The 19128-nt window shown below is 39.9% G+C and overlaps 4 protein-coding genes across 6 annotated transcripts in view; all 4 read left to right on the forward strand.

Annotated features, from left to right (window-relative positions):
* LOC122825889 (twitchin-like) overlaps positions 1-10132 on the forward strand; it is a gene marked incomplete at its 5' end in the record, with an annotated part of 33888 nt that extends 23756 nt beyond the window's left edge. The window contains one exon of the mRNA XM_044107474.1: positions 10068-10132. The remainder of the gene's footprint in view (positions 1-10067) is intronic.
* The window catches only part of LOC122825878, a 26783-nt gene extending 16584 nt beyond the window's left edge, over positions 1-10199 (forward strand). The window contains exons 6-8 of the mRNA XM_044107457.1: positions 8902-9003; positions 9080-9108; positions 9980-10199. Of these exons, the coding sequence (XP_043963392.1) occupies positions 8902-9003; positions 9080-9108; positions 9980-10057 (209 nt within the window). The 3' untranslated portion in view covers positions 10058-10199. The remainder of the gene's footprint in view (positions 1-8901; positions 9004-9079; positions 9109-9979) is intronic.
* Positions 63-3824, forward strand: LOC122825883. The gene is made up of 7 exons (XM_044107464.1): positions 63-354; positions 1108-1383; positions 1922-2224; positions 2684-2968; positions 3047-3151; positions 3225-3253; positions 3596-3824. Exons 1-7 carry the CDS (start codon positions 78-80, stop codon positions 3623-3625), a joined length of 1305 nt encoding a protein of 434 aa, XP_043963399.1. The 5' UTR covers positions 63-77; the 3' UTR covers positions 3626-3824.
* Positions 7504-19046, forward strand: LOC122825886 (CXADR-like membrane protein). Of its 3 annotated transcripts, none has more exons than XM_044107468.1 (7): positions 7504-7586; positions 13473-13772; positions 14068-14352; positions 14444-14587; positions 15457-15491; positions 15785-15850; positions 16507-19046. In XM_044107468.1, the coding sequence occupies exons 1-7, from the start codon at positions 7541-7543 to the stop codon at positions 16609-16611; spliced, it is 981 nt and encodes a 326-aa protein (XP_043963403.1). In that variant the 5' UTR covers positions 7504-7540; the 3' UTR covers positions 16612-19046. The 3 variants fall into 3 exon arrangements, with proteins under 3 accessions (XP_043963403.1, XP_043963405.1, XP_043963404.1); XM_044107469.1 differs by lacking the exon at positions 7504-7586 and adding an exon at positions 13088-13174; XM_044107470.1 differs by lacking the exons at positions 7504-7586; positions 13473-13772; positions 14068-14352 and adding exons at positions 7793-8087; positions 8333-8617.
* Positions 19047-19128: the final 82 nt, after the last annotated feature.

Consider the following 19128-nt stretch of genomic DNA (forward strand, 5'->3'; position numbering starts at 1 on the left):
CTGTCTACAAATATTGTCAAACATTTTTTAATGTGCATCTTTTTCTTCTTTATTTTGCAGCGAGCGTCTGTGGTGTCATGTCCATGTTTTCCTTTTGTGGAAGTGGGGAAGATGTGACTTTGTCGTGTTCTTGGTTTCGCCCTGACCCACGTTTCGGGGTTACCTGGACCTGCGGTCCTGACCCCCTGGTGAAGAATGGGTCACTGCTGGAGGCCTCGTCCCGATCGGGAAGGCTGAGCCTGAACCATGAAGGATCTCTGACCATTAAGAGGGTCAGGGCTTCAGATGCTGGATCCTACAGATGTTACTTTAACCCCAAGGAGGCTTTGGATACCCAGCTGCTCGTTTTGTCCAGTGAGTATTGGACCTCCTGAACCTCAATCATTCTGCCTCTCAGCTTTTAGAGCAGATCTTTGTCTCCAGTTTTATGCTGCAGATTCCCACAGTCAGGTCAAACTCTTAGAAAGTCATTCCTCCAGTAGATTCATCACATTCTGGAGCATCGCGAACAATTAGTATTCTATAAAAATAAAATGTGTCAAAGACGACATATTGAAGACACTTCCTATTGTGTGTCCTCGAAAGTGTTGCCTCTTTTCTGACGTCTGAGTTCCAGATATTTATGGAGTTTTGTTTGGCTGCCTTAAAACTTATGCAGCAAAACTTTATGACTTCATCTATTTAGATGTTTTTTATTTTTTGGAAACAAATAAAAAAAAAAAAACTATTTTTTGAGCCAGGTGTCTTAAACCTCCAGTCAGTCTTGGCAGATGGCCGTTTGTACTGAGCCTGGTTCTGGTTCTGCTGGAGGTTTCTTCCTGTTAAAGGAGAGTTTTTCCTCTCCACTGTCGCCTCATGCATGGTCAGTATGAGGATTGCTTCCTCATGGTTGCATTATGCAGATTCCACCTCTTGCTGTTTCAGTCAAGCAGGAGTTTTAAACTGTGGAGTAAAATGAAAAATAAAACTGAGTTTTACTCCTGATGAGACTCTACGCTCAGTTTCAGGAGCTTCTTGTCATCATGAAACTGTTTTATATCACAAACACTGAAACAGAAGCTCAGCAGGGAAATAAGATGAAAGTCTGTTTTTCTCTCCTTGTTTCAGTCTCTCCATCTCCACCAGATTCTGAGTGTAAACAGGATCTAATGGATTTGAGCTGCTCTCTGGTGTGCTCTAGCACCAACACCTGCTCACCTCCAGAGGGCAGCATTGTCTGGCTGAATGGAACTGGAGACGGTCCTGAAAACAAACTGGTGTTGAAGAGGGACGTTTCGGTCCTCACCGTGAACTGTCTGATGGGAAACTACAGAAGATACACCTGTCAGTTTGTCCAGAAAGGCCGGGTCAAAGCAGAGGTTCACTACACCTCTGTCTTCTCAGGTTCATATCACACATTCTTCATTTTCCATGTTTGAGCTACTCTGCCGGAAAACATCGATCAAAACATGTCAGTCTAATTTTTGTCCTTTTAATGTAAAAAATATACTTCAGCAGGCAGGAACATTCTTTGTGGTATTTTAAAATCAATCAACATTTCATTGTAGCAGATTTAAAAAGCAGTGGATTTGCATGTTAGTAACCATGGTAACCAGCCTTATTGATAACATGTATCACTCGTTTTTGCAAGAGAACTATATTAATTATATTATACTTCCTCACAGTAGCATATTTAGAGAAGTATAATTATAATTTTAGATATTTCTAGATTTATACAACATTGTTGTCTTTGTAGTCTTATCCTTTTGAGGTCTCCTCCACAGTCTCCATATTAGTTTATAATTGATAATCTTACCACAGAAGAAGATGCAGTTTGAAAAAATTGGCAAAATAACATTTATATGAAGCAAATTTTCTCTTGTCTCTACAAATATTAGGATGTAAATAATCATGTTTTTGAATTTTTTTCCTTTTTTTGCAGAAAATGTCGGCAGTAAAGTAGATGAGGTGTCTTATCGTGGACGTGGGGAAGACGTTGTTCTGCCCTGTCCGCTCTTCCAGTCCGGCCCGCGTGTCGGGGTTAACTGGAGCCGCGGCAGAAATCCTCCGTCTCTGCTGGTGAATGGGACAGTGATGGAGGCGTCTTCTCAATCTGGAAGGATGAGTGTGAACAGTGAAGGATCTGTTGTCCTCAGAAAGGTCACGACCTCAGATGCTGATTACTACAGATGTTGGTACCAGAACTCTGTGGATGTTCTGAATACTGTGCTGTGTGTTTTATCCAGTGAGTATTTTTAACTTGTGTTTTTATGCTTCTTAACTGTCAGAAATTATCAGCAAAATATTTTTATTTACAGATTTTACAAAATGTTCTATCAAAACGATGCTCAGCAGATCATCAAGTTTGAAGAGCCCAACAAAATAATAAAAAAATTTAACATTTGTCTAAAAATAATCAGTGAAGTCAAGCAAATTTTCCATTAATGTATTTATGAGCATTTAGAAGTTTTGCTTTAGAAAATGTTTATGTAAATGCCAAAATTTAAAAATAAAACAACAACTCTGTTTTGCAAAATAATGTGATAAAGGGAAGATGAAACGCATTTGCAGAATTACCTTCACAGGAGGAGGAGCTTCATTTTGTTAAGATGTTTGGTTCTTGTCAGTTTGCAACATCTACATCTTATTACAGCCAGAAATTCAGCAGGGAAATGAGATCAAAGTTTTTCTCTCCTTGTTTCAGTCTCTCCATCTCCACCAGATGCTGAGTGCAGAAATGATGAAATCGTGGATTTAATCTGCTCTCTGCCGTGCATCGACCTCCTCTCCTGCCCAGCGGGGAGCATCGTCTGGCTGAATGAAACTGGGAATGTGCTGCAGGAAAAACAGGTCGGGTTGGATGGAGACAAAACCTGCAGTTCAGTTCTCACTGTGAGCCGTCTGACGGGAAACTACAGGAGATACAGCTGCCGGTTTGTTCAGGAAGACCAGGTCCAGACGGAGGTTCACTACACACCTGTCTTCTCAGGTAAATAACAGAAGACATGATTTATTTAAATTCATGTCATTCATGCAGATGAAGCAGCATTTAAGACGTGTTGTTCAGATTCCACAGACTGGCCCGTTCTGAGCTCCATCCTGCTGATTCTGCGCATCGCAGGACTGATCCTGATGATCTGTGTTGTTGTTGTTGTTTACATCAGAACCAGAGGTGAAACACTTTACAGTCTCAGAACAACACGCATCAGAACATTTGCTAATCAAAATGATCTGCCCTCTTCCAGGAAGCAAGAATCCACCGAAGGACGTCAATGTGAGTAAAAAACACAAAATACTTTTAATGAATAGAAAAACAAAATGGCAGCTGGAAAATTTAACTGAAAGTGATTTTTTTTTTACTTGTTGCCATAGCAACTTATTTATTTAAATAATTATGGTTTATGATGGCTTAATGTTTATTCCTCTGAGTTTTTATCTTTTTGTAAAAGTATTTTATCACAGTTAATTTATATATTTGGGTCAAACATTTCCAGACTTTATTGAACCAAAAATACTTTCTTATGTCTTGAAATAAATTAAAATGTGTCGTTTATTCAGTTAAAACATTATTTCTGTTTTTAATCAAGAAGATTTTTTATTTTTTATTTTATCTCAGGTTCATTTTGCTGCAGAATCGACTCACTGAAAACATTGGAGTCTGTTGGTTTCCTGTCAGTCTCTGATCTTCATTACATCAGGCTTTACATTTGAGCTTCAACTATTTTAAGTGTCTAAAGCTACACGACTATTTAAATGTTACAACACTGATATATCCAGGTAATCTCTTTGTTTTCACAGAATAAACTGAGGCAGATGAACCAGCCTGTAATCTCTGTAAAAACTGATTGTTGACTCTGTGGTTGTATGAATGTATAACAGATATATTCATGTCACTGGCTGTGAAGACTTCCTGTATTAAATCCAGATTTATTAGCATTTAGCTTGTATGCTTTACGTTACTAGAGGAGCTGCTTTGTATTGAATCTATAATATTAATCAACTTATTTAAACCAAAATAGCATTTTGTTCTGGAAAGATTTATTCTTTGTTTCATTCAATTTTTATAATCTTAAATTTTATTTTTAGTCCTTGTTAACACAGGTTATCCCACCAGGACTCCAATCCAATCAATCTATCGATCGACTGATCAATCAAGTTTATATGTATAGCATCTTTCAGCAACAAGGCATTTCAAATTATTTTCTATCATAAATCACAAAAATACAAAATCACAGACACAGTAAACAATGGAAACAGGTCAGAGGTTCAGGTCAAAGTTCATCCTGATCTCCAGTTTCCAGCTGTAGTAACTGAAGCCGTGCGTTGACTCTAGATCTATAACTATAGATCTATAACTCTAAATCTACAACTCTAGATCTACAGCTCTAGATCTACAACTCTAGATCTATAACTCTAGATCTATAACTCTGTGGGTCCAAAGACAATAACTTCAGTTTTGTTTCTGTTCAGTCCCATCCACACATTTATCTGTTCAGTGCTTGGATGGGTTCAAAGGTCACCTGGTGACATTGTTATGTAGAGCTGTGCATCGATTGCTGATCTTATTTCCTGTTCTAACCTGAACTCCTGGGAGCATTTAAATATAAAAGAAGAGTTGTCCTGGGATTGAACACACATGTGATTTCTGTCTACTTAGATGAGGAACAAACTATTGAAACACAAAAATAAAATCAATGTGGAAGAAGGACTGGTCTGTTTAGAACAGAGCTGTCTTCAATGAGCAGTAAACTGCTGCTTTCACTAAACCAGTGACATAAAGGAAATGACAAAACTGGCTCTCTTGAAGAAACAACAACAAAAGGCATCATTTAATTTTATGATAATTCAGCCCCCAATGTAAAAACATAAAAACATAAAAAACAATGCTGGATTGATATGAAAAGATCTAAAAAGAATTACATGAATCTTTCTTCTTTGACACAGTTGGTGTAACTTTCTGTATCTTGTTGCCATTTCTTCTAGAGAAAGACCTACCAGTTGCGTAATTTCAAAATAAATGTGGATGTTCCACTGAGTCATTTTGCTACATTTTGTCATAGATCTATATTTACATAGAACTATTGCACATTTGTGTCTCTGACGTTTCCGCTCCTCTGACTCTGAGACACCAGGACTCGTTTCCAAAACATTGTGTTGGATTTAAATTAAAAGCCGCCGGTGGATCCGGCACCTCGTCGCCCTCCGGGAACGCCATCCCACCTCCCTGATGCCGGCTCCGAGGCTCCGCTCCGGCCCTCCTCCGCTGCCGGCCCCGAGACACCTCTTTGGACTTCCTCCGCTCCCATCCCCATTTAGTGGGTCTTCGCCCTCAGTAAGTGGCGAGATTCCTAATGCCAGTTCCGAGACTCCTAGTGCCTGTCCAGGGCTCCCTAGTGTCTGTCCAGAGCCTCCCTGTGACAGTTCCGAGACCCCTAGCGTCCCTAGTGAGCCTCCTTTTTTGTTGTTTTGGACTCTTGGCCTCCGCCCACTCGGTTAGGTATTTTTTATTTTTATTTTTTTTATGGACTCTGGCCCTTCGTCCAGCGCCCCTCCGCCCACCCTTGTTGTGTTTTTGAGTTTTGGATTGTGTTTGGGCGTCTTGGACCCTCAATAAGTGGCGAGATTCCTAATGCCAGTTCCGAGATTCCTAGTGCCTGTCCAGAGCACCCTAGTGCCTGTCCAGAGCACCCTAGTGCCTGTCCAGAGCACCCTAGTGTCTGTCCAGAGCACCCTAGTGTCTGTCCAGGGCCTCCCTGAACAGTTCCGAGACCCCTAGCGTCCCTAGTGAGCCTCCTCCTGAGTCCCAGCCTCCCTGTGCTCCTCTTGAGACTCTTCGTCGCCGCCACCGTGCGGCCCCAGGGACTCTTCGTCGCCGCCACCGTGCGGCCCCAGGGACTCTTCGTCGCCGCCACCGTGCGGCCCCAGGGACTCTTCGTCGCCGCCACCTTGCGGCCCCAGGGACTCTTCGTCGCCGCCACCGTGCGGCCCCAGGGACTCTTCGTCGCCGCCACCGTGCGGCCCCAGGGACTCTTCGTCGCCGCCACCGTGCGGCCCCAGGGACTCTTCGTCGCCGCCACCGTGCGGCCCCAGGGACTCTTCGTCGCCGCCACCGTGCGGCTCCAGGGACTCTTCGTCGCCGCCACCGTGTGGCCCCAGGGACTCTTCGTCGCCGCCACCATGCAGCCCCAGGGACTCTTCGTCCCTGCAGCCCCAGGGACTGGGGGCAGACTGGGGTCTGTCCAGGGCACCAGTGCAGCCCCAGGGACTCTTCGTCGCCGCCACCGTGCGGCCCCAGGGACTCTTCGTCGCCGCCACCGTGCGGCCCCAGGGACTCTTCGTCGCCGCCACCGTGCGGCCCCAGGGACTCTTCGTCGCCGCCACCGTGCGGCCCCAGGGACTCTTCGTCGCCACCGCCATGCAGCCCCAGGGACTCTTCGTCGCCGCCACCATGCAGCCCCAGGGACTCTTCGTCCCTGCAGCCCCAGGGACTGGGGGCAGACTGGGGTCTGTCCAGGGCACCAGTGCAGCCCCAGGGACTCTTCGTCGCCGCCACCGTGCGGCCCCAGGGACTCTTCGTCGCCACCGCCATGCAGCCCCAGGGACTCTTCGTCGTCGCCACCATGCGGCCCCAGGCACTCTTCGTTGCCGCCACCGTGCGGCCCCAGGGACTCTTCGTCTCCGCCTCCGGGTGGCCCCAGGGACTCTTCGTCGCCCCCCAGACCTTCTCCGTGGGTTCCGCCTTCTGTGTCTCCGCCCACCTGTTGGGTTGTTTTTTTGTTGTTTTGGACTCTTGGCCTCCGCCCACTCGGTTAGGTATGTTTTTTATTTTTATTTATTTATTTATTTTTTTTTTTTATGGACTCTGGCCCTCCGTCCAGCACCCCTCCTCCCACCCTTGTTGTGTTTTTGAGTTTTGGATTGTGTTTGGGCGTCTTGGAGCTGCCCTTTAAAGGGAGGGGGGATACTGTCATGTTCCGTGTTGTTCTGTGTGTTTATTTCGAGTTTCCTGTGTGTCTGAGTCTCCGTGTTGTCCTGTCTCCCCTTGTTTGCTTCACAGGTGTGTCTCGTTCTCTGATTACCTCCTGTGTTTTTTGTGCCACCTGTGTCTCTGTCGGGTCCTACGTCGTCGTTACGTCGCACTTGGCGTCCTGTTCCCTGTTGTCCTGGTTATAATTAAAATCATCATTTTACACTCAAACCTGGGTTTTTCAGTATCTGCCTCACCTCCACCACCGCACTTCATGACAACATTAGACTTCCTCTTTCAATGGAAGATCGAATGAATTTAGATTTTCAGACTTTCTGCTACACCTGATCAATCAAGGTGTAGCAGAAAAATGTCTTTGGATGGTTGTTCGTGTTTAATGTCCATTAACATAAATTTGTTCTGTAAAAAAATTGGTCTATGTTCTGTTTAAAAGAAGTTAACAGTATGGAAACCAAATGACATCATGCATGGTGGGTGTTGCTTTATTTAAAATAATTAAAAGAAGGAAGTTACATCGTCTTCACTTTGAGGCTGAGAGAGTTAAACATCCAGCGGCTGCTGGACTGACAGGAAATGGCCAAACTGGAGGTATTTCTGCTCTTTGTGCTGCAGCTGGAAGGTAAATATTTAACATATGTTGAATGTTGATTATTAACCTTAGAAAGCATTTTCAAAACCACACCAGTTATATTATAAAATGAAAATTACATAAAATGGATGTTTTATGTAGAATTAAACTAAAGTGCAAAGAATATAAAACCACTGTTTTGAGCTGATGTAAGCACAAAACTTTTCAGATTTTGTCTTTCTGTGTTTAAAGGTATCGGTGGAGATGAACCTGATTTCTATCACACAGTTGGAGATGATGCTGTTTTTCCTTGTGTTGGTCCGTCTTCATCATGCCTCAGTGTTAACTGGCTTTACAACGACAATATTGACGGCGACACTAAGAATAAAGTCACAAATGGAAATATTATCCAGAAGTCAGTTAATGCTGCCAGGCTGAGTTTGAACACTGACTGCTCTCTGATGATAAAGAACATCATTCCTGAGGATGCTGGACGTTACACCTGCAGGACAGGAAACACAGACAGTATAATGTATCTGAATATTTTATCCAGTAAGTGTTGTACTGATTCCTTCTAATGCCATTTAAATATCAGAAACCTGTGTGTGTGTGTGTGTCTGTGTGTGTGTGTGTTGTAAATGTGTAGAGACAGCCAGTAGCATGAACCATCTGTCTCTTTCAATAGAGCTCTAACAAAATAATCATGAAGTGTAAAGTAATTGATAAATGTCTAAACTGGAGTAAGAAGTTATTTACTGGTTAATCTGAGATGTTGCTTTTCTCTCGTTTCATTTCAGTCTCTCCATCTCAACCAGCTGGTGATGCAACAAAGGATGGAAATATAAATCTACAATGTTCTCTGTGGAGATATTTACCGACCAGATGTTCAGATAACAGACTCATCTGGGTAAATGACACAGGAACTGAACTAGTTGGTGAAGATGTCACCAACCAGAAGACCAGTTCACAGATCCAGTGTGTTTCCTCTCTGAATGTGAAGCCTCTGAATAACAGATACACCTGCCAGCTTATTCAGGGAAACAGAATGAAAGTAGAAGCTCACTACTCACCTTTATCTACAGGTAAGGGATTTTGTGTTTTTAAGTATTGCAGGGATCCAGCTGCATCTACATGTTTTAGCTTAGCAGAAGTCAAGATGTTTACTTTAGTGTTTATAAGTTGAATTGATCTGCAGAAGTTCATCTGTTTCCTCCACTGAGACTCATGTGAACCAAACATGAAACATCCCAGCTTACCGTCTTCTATGTGAAAAAAAACGTTGTTAGTTTGTGTTAAAGTGTTGGAGAAAAGATGTTTAACTAGATGAAAATGATCCCATCAGGTTGTTGCTCCGTCTCCTCCTCAGGCCCCCCCGCCTCGTCTCCTCTGAGCTTCATCATGTTGACTCTGAAGATCACAGGACTGATCCTGATGGTTGGAATCACTGTTGGTATCATCAGAACCAGAGGTGAGGAAACTCAGCTACAATGGAGACAATTTACACACTTCTTACTTTAATCACTTTATTCTGTTTTTCACTGCAGGAAGAAAAAAGCCTCAGAAAGACGTTAATGTAAGAGAAACAATCATGAAAAATACATTCATAGACCTTTTATATATAGATTATAAATGACAAACATTATGTCAACAGTATTGATTTTTATCTTTTTCCCTTTTTAGTCTTTACTTGAAACGTCTTAGAAGAAAATCAACTTTCATTGAACTATAATGTTGTAAAACTGTTATATTTTATGAGTAACAAATGTATAAGCTGTTATAAAGGATTTTCTCAGTAGTATTGTTAGATCTATTACCTGACATTCTTGCTGGACAAAAATAAGAACACAGGGAGACGGTTAAATATTTTACAATTGAACAGAGAACTCTGCCCAGAGACATCTCCTTATCTCTGTCTCCAGACCAGTTCTAACGTGCTCCTTTGCAATTGCATATTTATTACATTGAGGTGTGGTTTAAGTTACAGATCATTTGCATATAAGGTGTGGCAAACAGAAAGCACAGCTGTCAACACAGTCAGTCACAAGTATCTTCTTAAACAATGGTGTCGTCCTGCATTTCCAGTTCCAGAGATTCTCTGGGTCATCTCCCAACCCTCTCTGGTTCGCAAACTTCAGTCCTCGTGTCCCTCTAGGTCATAAAACTTTGACTCTTAGTCTTTGATGTACTTTCCTGCTAGGTGTCAACTCTTATCTCCAGGCCATCTGCTCCCCAAGTCAACACACTTCCTGCTGCTAACATCACTTAGAAGCACACACACACTCTAAGAGCAGAAATAATTTCTTACAGTCCTGAGTATTTATATTTGTAATTAACATAAAAACCTATCAAGTATCCTTTGTGATGTTTTGATATTTTCATTTAGATGTTCATTTTGTTTTTGTTCCTGTTTTATCCAGTTAATTTCTGCTTGTTTTTTCTCTCAGGTTCGTTTTGCTGTTGATGACGACTCAGTGAATTATGAAAATGTTGGAGAACGTTCTGCTGCCGCCGCTCTCCACTGAGCTTCATCACATCAGTTACAGTTTATTAAAAATGCTCTATTTGGGGCGTGCTGTGGTGGCGCAGGGGGTTAGCACGCCCCACGTCTGGAGGCCCCAGTCCTCGACGCGGACGTCGCGGGTTCAACTCCCGTTCCGACGACCTTTGCCGCATGTCTTCCCCCCTCTCCTCACCCTCCTTCCTCTCTGCCTACTGTCACAAAAATAAAAAAATACAAGCCACTAGACCTGCAAAAAATAAATAAATTAAAAAATTTAAATGCTCTATTTTGATATTGATTCTATATGTATGAGTGTCTTTTTGTTTTTGTTTCCAGGTTAAATTGATTAAGGAATAGCTAACACAGATAAATCTAATATCAGTAAAATGACGACCTATTTTCAATTAAACTTCAAGTTCTTTTTCACAGTGAAAATATTGTTACCACAAACTAATCAAGGATACTATGATGCTCTAGTAAAACATTATCTTGCCTTTTTTTCTAAAAAATGAGATTCTTCTTGTGCAGGTATTTTTACAGACTGGCTGATGAATGTCATTTTTAGTCATTAACTCATAAAATAAAACTTAATAATTACATTTATCTTTAAATGGCCACAATTGTTTTCTGACAATTTGTGTTTCATGATTAATATTTGAGAACAGATGAATGTGTTCTCTATCTCTATCAGGGCTGTAAAAACAAAATTACTTCTACTCAGGTCATTTTATACGTTACAAAGAGCAACGTGCAGAACTCCAAGGAAACCTTCAAAAGTCCCTCCATCTTACAGAGCAGCCAGCACCAGCTGCCAGTTAAACAGGTTGACCGCTGCTCCATTTTTCCTCCACATGAAGACAATGATTCATTAGACGACTCTTCATTCAGACCTGAAGGATTTGGCTGATAATATTAATATTTGTGTTTCTCATGCATCTCTTTGTGAAGAGGAACAGTTTGTTCCCTTCACATTTAGGAAACCATCATTTGAAAACTGTTGCTGCTGCTCAGGTTATCTTTCTCTGATGTTGCAATTTGTTTGACCAACCACATTTTTTTTTTTACCTAAGACATTTAACTGACAGAACAAAGCTAAAACTGAGGAAATGACATTTAAGTGAGTGGTAGCAGTGCTGAGGAAGTGGGCCACTGTCGCTTTAATTAAACCAGTGATATAAAGGAAATGACTAAACTCACATTTCTTAGAAGAGCAACCAAAATAATTCAGCCTCCAAGATGAAAAAAAAAATAATGCTTGACTGATATAAATACAATTGGAAAGAATTACACTATTTTTATTCTCTAACGGTCCAATTGCACTGGCTCCATCCAGCCAAAACAGCAATGAGTAACATCTTTATGCCTTTTTAATTTGAACTGGAGCTCATTGAAATCGATCAGAATGTAGAAATCATGAGATGATGAAGATGAGGAAGACCAAGTGGAGGAAGAGGACAGAGTTGGCTGAAGAAGCTGCTGCTGCCACCTTCAGGTTCATAAATGAAACAATGAATGACACTTATCTCTGGTCGGACTCCGTCATGTTATAAGTAGTTCTATATCTCTGTGTCTGGTCCGATAACAGCTGTCTAGGTTCCGGTCTTTCCGGAACACACACACACACACACACACACCCACACACACACACGCCCACACACACACACACACACACGCACACACGCACACACACACACTCAGGGCCTCAAAATGTGGGTCATGCTATCCCCTACGCCACCACTGCACGCCCCTTGTTGCAGATAATTTGTCCTTTAAAGTTCAGGAAGTACTCTACCTCTCGTCCAATGGCTGCTGGAACAAACAGATCAGAACGGATAGATAACATTTTCATAGAAATTTAGTGTAGTTTCTAGTGCAAATGTCAAAACTAACTTATAAGTAACTTTTCAGCAAGATATGAGCTTGTTTTAAAAAGTTCTAGTCCTATCGTCAGATTATTTAATTTATGACATGAGAAAAATGTCTTAGTGAAATCATCTGCCAGTGGAAAGATTCCTCTGCAGGTTTTCATCAGTAGGTCTCTACTGGTCCTGCAGTTGGTTAAATGCTGGATGGCTTCATGCATCAAACAGGTTTAAGATCCTTTCTGTCTGTGTCTGCTGTCCTGATCAACCTCTTTAGATTACTTCTGATTTTCAGATTATTTCTGGACATGTTGTCCTACAGCATGTCTCTAGATCTGTCAGAAGAACCAGCCATGGTTTTCTGATTGGAAACAATAAAACACACACAACTGAAAACCAGTTTGGTTCTTTTTGTTTCTGAGTTCTGTTACGTTTTATATTTTTGATTGTTTGTTTCCCTCACATTAATTTTTCCTCTGTTACCTCAGATCACCTCACAGCTTTATGTTAGTCAGTAACCATCCTCCACAGCACATTTACTACCCAGTTTGTCAGATCTTTGTGTTAGTGTGTCATGATGTCTGATGGGCTATGATTTTTGCCTTTGATTTTTTTATTTTTTAGTTTATTTAGACTTTTCTTTGCCTCCATGTTCCTGGTCTGATTTATTCTACGTTTAGTTTGGATCAGAATTAATGGACGCCATCATTTGAGCCACAGCAGGAGAAAACTTAACATTGTTAAACAGCAGCTTAAAAACCTAAAGGAAGTTTTTACACACTATCACTGGTATTCAAATGAAAATCAGCGTGATGATGTCTGGTATTATTCAGCTGAAAACATGCTGGACGCTGGTTCTGCTGGTTCTGCTGGTTCTGCTGGTTCTGCTGGTTGGCTAATCTGAGACATTACAACACATTGCTCTTCCTCTTTTTTCTGAACATTGAATTTATTTATGTTTTATGATTTTCTGTAATACAGGGTAAGTGACCAAAGCACAATAATATCTTTGTATTGTTTGTTTGTGTTTTATATTAACATAAATTTGCTTTTTAGAAACATGGTCTTCATCCTGTTTTTTAAAAAAGGATGAGCTAACAGTATGGAAACCAAATGACGTCATGCGTGGTGGGTGTTGCTTTATTTAAAATAGTTAAAAGAAGGAAGTTACATCGTCTTCACTTTGAGGCTGAGAGAGTTGAACATCCAGTGGCTGCTGGACTGACAGGAAATGGCCAAACTTGAGGTTTTTCTGCTCTTTGTGCTGCAGCTGGAAGGTAAATATTTAACTTACATGTTGAATGTTGATTATTAACCTTAGAAATCATTTTCAAAACCACATCAGTTATATTTTTAAAGGTTTGTGATATTAAGGTCAGTTATATTTTGTAAAATGAAAACTAACTCTTGGACTTCACAAAATCTTTTAGATGTTTGAAGAAGTTCTGAAATGAAAATAAAGTACAATTAAAATGTTTGATTTGCTGACTCATTTATTTTTCCTCTTTTGTTCTTTGCTGTTTTGAGCTGATGTAAGCAGAAAACTTTTCAGATTTTGTCTTTCTGTGTTAAAAGGTATCAGTGGAGATGATCTTCATTTCTATCACACAGTTGGAGATGATGTTGTTTTACCTTGTGTTGATCCGTCTTCATCATGCCTCAGGGTTAACTGGCTTTATAACGACATTATTGGCAGCACCACTAAGAATAAAGTCACAAATGGAAATATTAACCAGAAGTCAGTTAATGCTGCCAGGCTGAGTTTGAACACTGACTGCTCTCTGATGATAAAGAACATCATTCCTGAGGATGCTGGACGTTACACCTGCAGGACAGGAAACAGAGACAGTATAATGAATCTGAATATTTTATCCAGTAAGTGTTGTACTGATTCCTTCTAATGCCATTTAAATATCAGAAACCTGTGTGTGTGTGTGTGTGTGTGTGTGTGCGTGTGTGTGTGTGTGTGTGTGTGTGTGTGTGTGCGTGCGTGCGTGTGTGTGTGTGTGTGTGTGTGTTGTAAATGTGTAGAGACAGCCAGTAGCATGAACCATCTGTCGCTCTAACAAAATAATCATGAAGTGTAAAGTAATTGATAAATGTCTAAACTGGAGTAAGAAGTTATTTACTGGTTAATCTGAGATGTTGCTTTTCTCTCGTTTCATTTCAGTCTCTCCATCTCAACCAGCTGGTGATGCAACAAAGGATGGAAATATAAATCTACAATGTTCTCTGTGGAGATATTTAGCGACCAGATGTTCAGATAACAGACTCATCTGGGTAAATGACACAGGAACTGAACTAGTTGGTGAAGATGTCACCGACCAGAAGAGCAGTTTACAGATCCAGTGTGTTTCCTCTCTGACTGTGAAGCCTCTGAATAACAGATACACCTGCCAGCTTATTCAGGGAAACAGAATGAAAGTAGAAGCTCACTACTTACCTTTATCTACAGGTAAATGCAAATAAGGATAAAATAAAAGGCAAAACAGAGATTTATTTTTTAAAGAATCGCATTCAGCCGTTGTTTATTCTTGTGGGCTCAGATGAGACTCAGACGTATTCGATCTACATCATTGGAGTGGTGCTGGCGGTGGGGCTGCTGCTGCTGCTGGCTGCCATCGCTGCTGTTCTCATCAACTGCAGGAGGAGAACCAAACAGTCCGACGAGCCCAAGAACTCCAACTCAGGTTTTACTTGCATAGTTTCACTCATTTATTTAAAAGTCAGGAGTTTCCTGGTTATTTTTGTTGCTGCTGCTGCTAGATGAGATGCTGTATGAAATGTAATAAAATGATGTTTATTTTTGAAAACAAATGAGCTGTAAACATCTGATGTCATCAGTGTTACGTGGCCTCCATGAGAGACAAAAGTTTGTAGGAATACAGAAATAAGACATGGAAAGAGTTTAGTACACGATTTCAACACTGATTAATTTTAAAAAATGTAATAAAGACCTGGATCTGAATTGCTGCTCTGGTTCAGGATTGTTTGTAGAAATGCATCAGTCGAGCTTTCATTTTACTGAAAAATGAAAACGTGACAACAGGTTCTAAAATACAGGTGATTATATTAAATATGTAAGAAAATAAAGATATTACACATTTTTACCCACATTTTACCCATTAGGCCTGTCTAGTTGACCTTTCTGCTTTATTTAAATTTTTTGCTAAATTGAAAATTAATATGGGCTGCACAGTGGTGCAGTTGGTAGAGCTGTTGCCTTGCAGCAAGAAGGTCCTGGGTTCGATTCCCGGCCCGGGGTCTTTCTGCGTGTGTGTGAATGGTTGTGTGTCTTGTATGTCTCTGTGTTGCCCTGGCGACCTGTCCAGGGTGACCCTGTGACCCCGCCTCTCGCCCGGAACGTAGCTGGAGAGGAACCAGCAACCCTCCTGACCCTTTGGGGACAAGAGTTTTAGAAAATGGATGGATGGATGAAAATTAATACAGTTAACTCATTCCTGTTTGGGAAGAGCCACGTATTAAAGCGACGTGTTAAAAATGTTAAAATAGGAATGGTTCTAACTGAATTAAAGTTATTCTTTAAATTCTGTTTCAGATGTCAGAAATGCAAACAATCAAATTCACCAAAATGTGAGTATCTTCTAAATATTCTCCATTTTCTTGTCAATGATAAACATCACAGTCCAAGAACTTTCTTTACCAAAATGTTTGACTGTCTTGTTAAAATGTGCACTCATCTGATCACTCAGTGTATCTGACCAGACATCATGATATAATATAATTGGATGTCAAGTCTTAGTTTTAAACATCTGATTTTATTTGAAGGTTTTAATGTGCAGCATTATAATGTATATGATGTGTAATGTGTAGCTTACCAATTGTTCTCTGGCATTAAACCAAATTAAACTTTGTTGTGTCCTCAGGCGGAGTCGCCTTCCACCATGACGTACGCATCCATCGGCCATTTTACTCCAAACTCCCCTCTCAGGGTAAGACTGGGCGGGTCTCTGTGGTTCAGCTGATGTTTTAGTTTAACACCAAAGAACAGGATTTCACTCACTTGCATGACAATAATGAACAAATTGAAAAGGGGTGTGTCACCAAAACTACAAATATTCAAAGAGTTCAATGATTCACTGGAACATAGATTGAATAAATACAAAGTGAAATACTTTTATTTCTGTTAATTATGACTCACTAATGAAATTCCAAATTCAGATTAGAAAAGAATAACAATTTAAATTTCCTTTCAAATAATGTACATTGACATAGAATCTGTATTATTATCATACTATAGTATTCATTGACGCCCTCTGTACAGGTCACAGAAGATCATTGCTAAAGATACTGTTTGGCTCTATTCAAGCATAACAATGTAAAGTTGAATGGAAGGAAAAAGTGTGGTGGTCAAACAAGCAGCCAGTATAATCCCTGTTTAAAAGGCCTGGACTGCAAATGAAGTCTGAGCTCAAAATGTCACATGAATTTCTCCAAGTATTGTTTGAAAATAATGTCTAATAATTAGAACATTGATCAAGCTATATCTCTAAATATAGCTTTGTTTTTTGTTTTTTTCTGATATATGAATATTCTGAATATAAGAGGTTCTGTTCATGTTGTGAATCATGTGGTTTGTTTGGTCCAGGTCACAGTTCAACAACATGAGGTCACTTATTCTGCTGTGAAGCCTAAAATGGAGACGGACTTCGATCCCAACAGTCTCTACAGTCGTGTCAGCAAACCAGAATAAACCAGACAGGATGATGTAAATTATCATGAATTTGCATTACTAAACCTCTTAAAAGGAAGTTACAAGTGCATTTGTTCTATAATGGCTACATAGTTCGAGTTTATTATTGAGGAAGTGCAACTATGTTTTTTTTTCTTGGCCTTTAAGGTTTCATCATAAAAAACCCCAGTAAAAAAGCTGCAATTTCTGCTCTTTAAGAAGAAGTAGCTGTTAGAAAACTACTTCTTAATCAAATGAGGAGATCAATAACCAAAGCTCATCCTGGAAATCCATTTAATGACATCATTTAGTGGGAGGATGTGACTGTATTACACTGGAATATCTCAAACATCAAATCAGTGGTAAAAATAGTTAGATATTTTTTTGTGTGTGATATGCAACTGTGGAAGTGGTTGGGCAATTTTCCCCACCAACAGACTATGAGGAAAGCAGAAGGTTTTCACGTGGTTATTACATCAGATTAACCTGACATACAGAAGAGGTTGACACCCAGCGCTAATTAGCATGTGGCTAACACAGTCAAAAACAGTTTAATCTCTTTCACTCAAAGATCTTAAAAATGCTGTGCATCTTGTCCCAGCAAATGTGATAAATATTATTTTGACTTTTTATTCTTTAGTTGAAAAATTTAAACATGTTTCTGAATTTTCTTGAGACTCGTTAAGTTTTAGCTGAGTTTGCGCCAAAATTAAGTGTTTGAAAATCAACTAATATGAAGCCTCAGTAGAGATTTAGCATAAACTTCATTCTTTGTGTTTTTTGTTTTGTCTTTAACAATAAGAGATTCTCAGTTATGTAGCAATATAAATTCATTCTATGTCTGTATTTCTTCTCTGTCTAAATAAAATTTTCAATGATTGTGAATTCTGCATCTTTGTTATGAAAAAAAAAACAATGCTTTACTAACTTTTCTGACTTTTTACTATGTAAAAGTTGCCAAGAGAGGAGATTTTTTTAATCTTATTTATTGGTAAAAATGAGGAAATAATTGATAGATTAATAAACAGAGTGGCTCACAAATCATAACAAGCATCAATTAATAAAAGAGTTGCTCTAAATACTACAATAAACAAGCACATTCTGATACATTGCAACGTAATTTCGACCCTTGAAATGATTAAAAATTTTAAATAATTTAGAAAACAGTTTGAAGATTGTGTTTTCTGCTAATCGTGTCTCTTCTTTAGATCAGTCATTACTAGAGTAATTGCTGCCATAAACTCAACGTACCGTTTTGTTTTCTTGTCTATTAAAAACCTTTCTGACCATCTGCCTCCGTCTCCTTCCTACCCTCTGGAGCCACAGAGGCTCAGAGCAGTTCAAAGGAAGCTGTTTCTTTCCACTGTCGCCACATGCTTTCACACAAAGAAGGATGGCTGGAAATTTAAAGGCAGTGCATTCAGGTAGGTTATGAATGCACTAACATTAAGATTGATTTGGACTGTATGGAACTAAATCTTAATATGACAACATGACTTACTAGTGATTGAATTAATTGTATATAACTGGTTTCAGACTGACTGTATTCTGTATGAATAGAGATGAATAGGATTTTGTTGTGAATTAGTCCCATTTGAATAAAATGAACTGAAGTTAAAATGTTTTTGGTTCCTGATGGTTCATGACTCTAAAGAGCGTTTAAAGCTAAACTTAGAGTACTGTGTGGGCGTCTCAGGTCAGCAACACTTAGCTGATGTCAGTGAATATTGTGAAATATTGCACTTCTTCTTTTAGATCTCTGAAAGTGTGGGAAAGTGCATTTTGCACAAGACAATAATGTCAGTTTATTTTGTTTCTGCTTTGTTCAGCTTGAAACAGCATAAGTTATTTATTTTTACAGAAGTCTGGTAGAAAATGTTATTAGAACAAAACAAATGATAAGATGGACTTTTTCTTATTTTGCAGGTATATTTCTTCCAGGAAGAGGGAATTACAAAAGTATGTTCAGATCTGAAGCAGAAGATTGAACTTGCAGCTGTGAGCAGACAGGAAATGGCCTTGATAGCATTAACTCTGCTGTTGGTGTTTCGGCTTGAAGGGAAGCATTTCTGAAGTAAACTGTGACTGATCACCTTTAGAGTAGAACATTTTCTAAATGCTCCAGTTAACTCTAACTTATTTTGAGCTTAACTTAGCAGAACAGTACAGGCTCAGTGTAGACTTAAAAGAAAGTTCTGAGTTGATATGTTTAATTGTAAATAATGAATTCTTTATTTTTAAGTGTCAACAAGGCTTTTTCCTGTTGTCTTTTTTCAGATTCATGTTATCAGAGATCCTGGTGATGTTTCCTCTGTAACAGGGGTGTCAAACTCCAGTCCTCAAGGGCCGGTGTCCTGTAGTTTTTAAATGTGCCACAGGTACAAAACACTGAAATAAAATGGTTTAATTACCTCCTTCTTGTGTAGATCAGTTCTCCAGAGCCTTGCTAAAGACCTAATTATTGTATTCAGGTGTGGTGCAGAAGAGGCACATCTAAAAGTTGCAAGACAGCGGCCCTTGAGGACTGGAGTTTGACAC

The sequence above is a fragment of the Gambusia affinis genome, linkage group LG22 (assembly GCF_019740435.1).
Source record: "Gambusia affinis linkage group LG22, SWU_Gaff_1.0, whole genome shotgun sequence".
NCBI classification, from domain to species: domain Eukaryota; kingdom Metazoa; phylum Chordata; class Actinopteri; order Cyprinodontiformes; family Poeciliidae; genus Gambusia; species Gambusia affinis.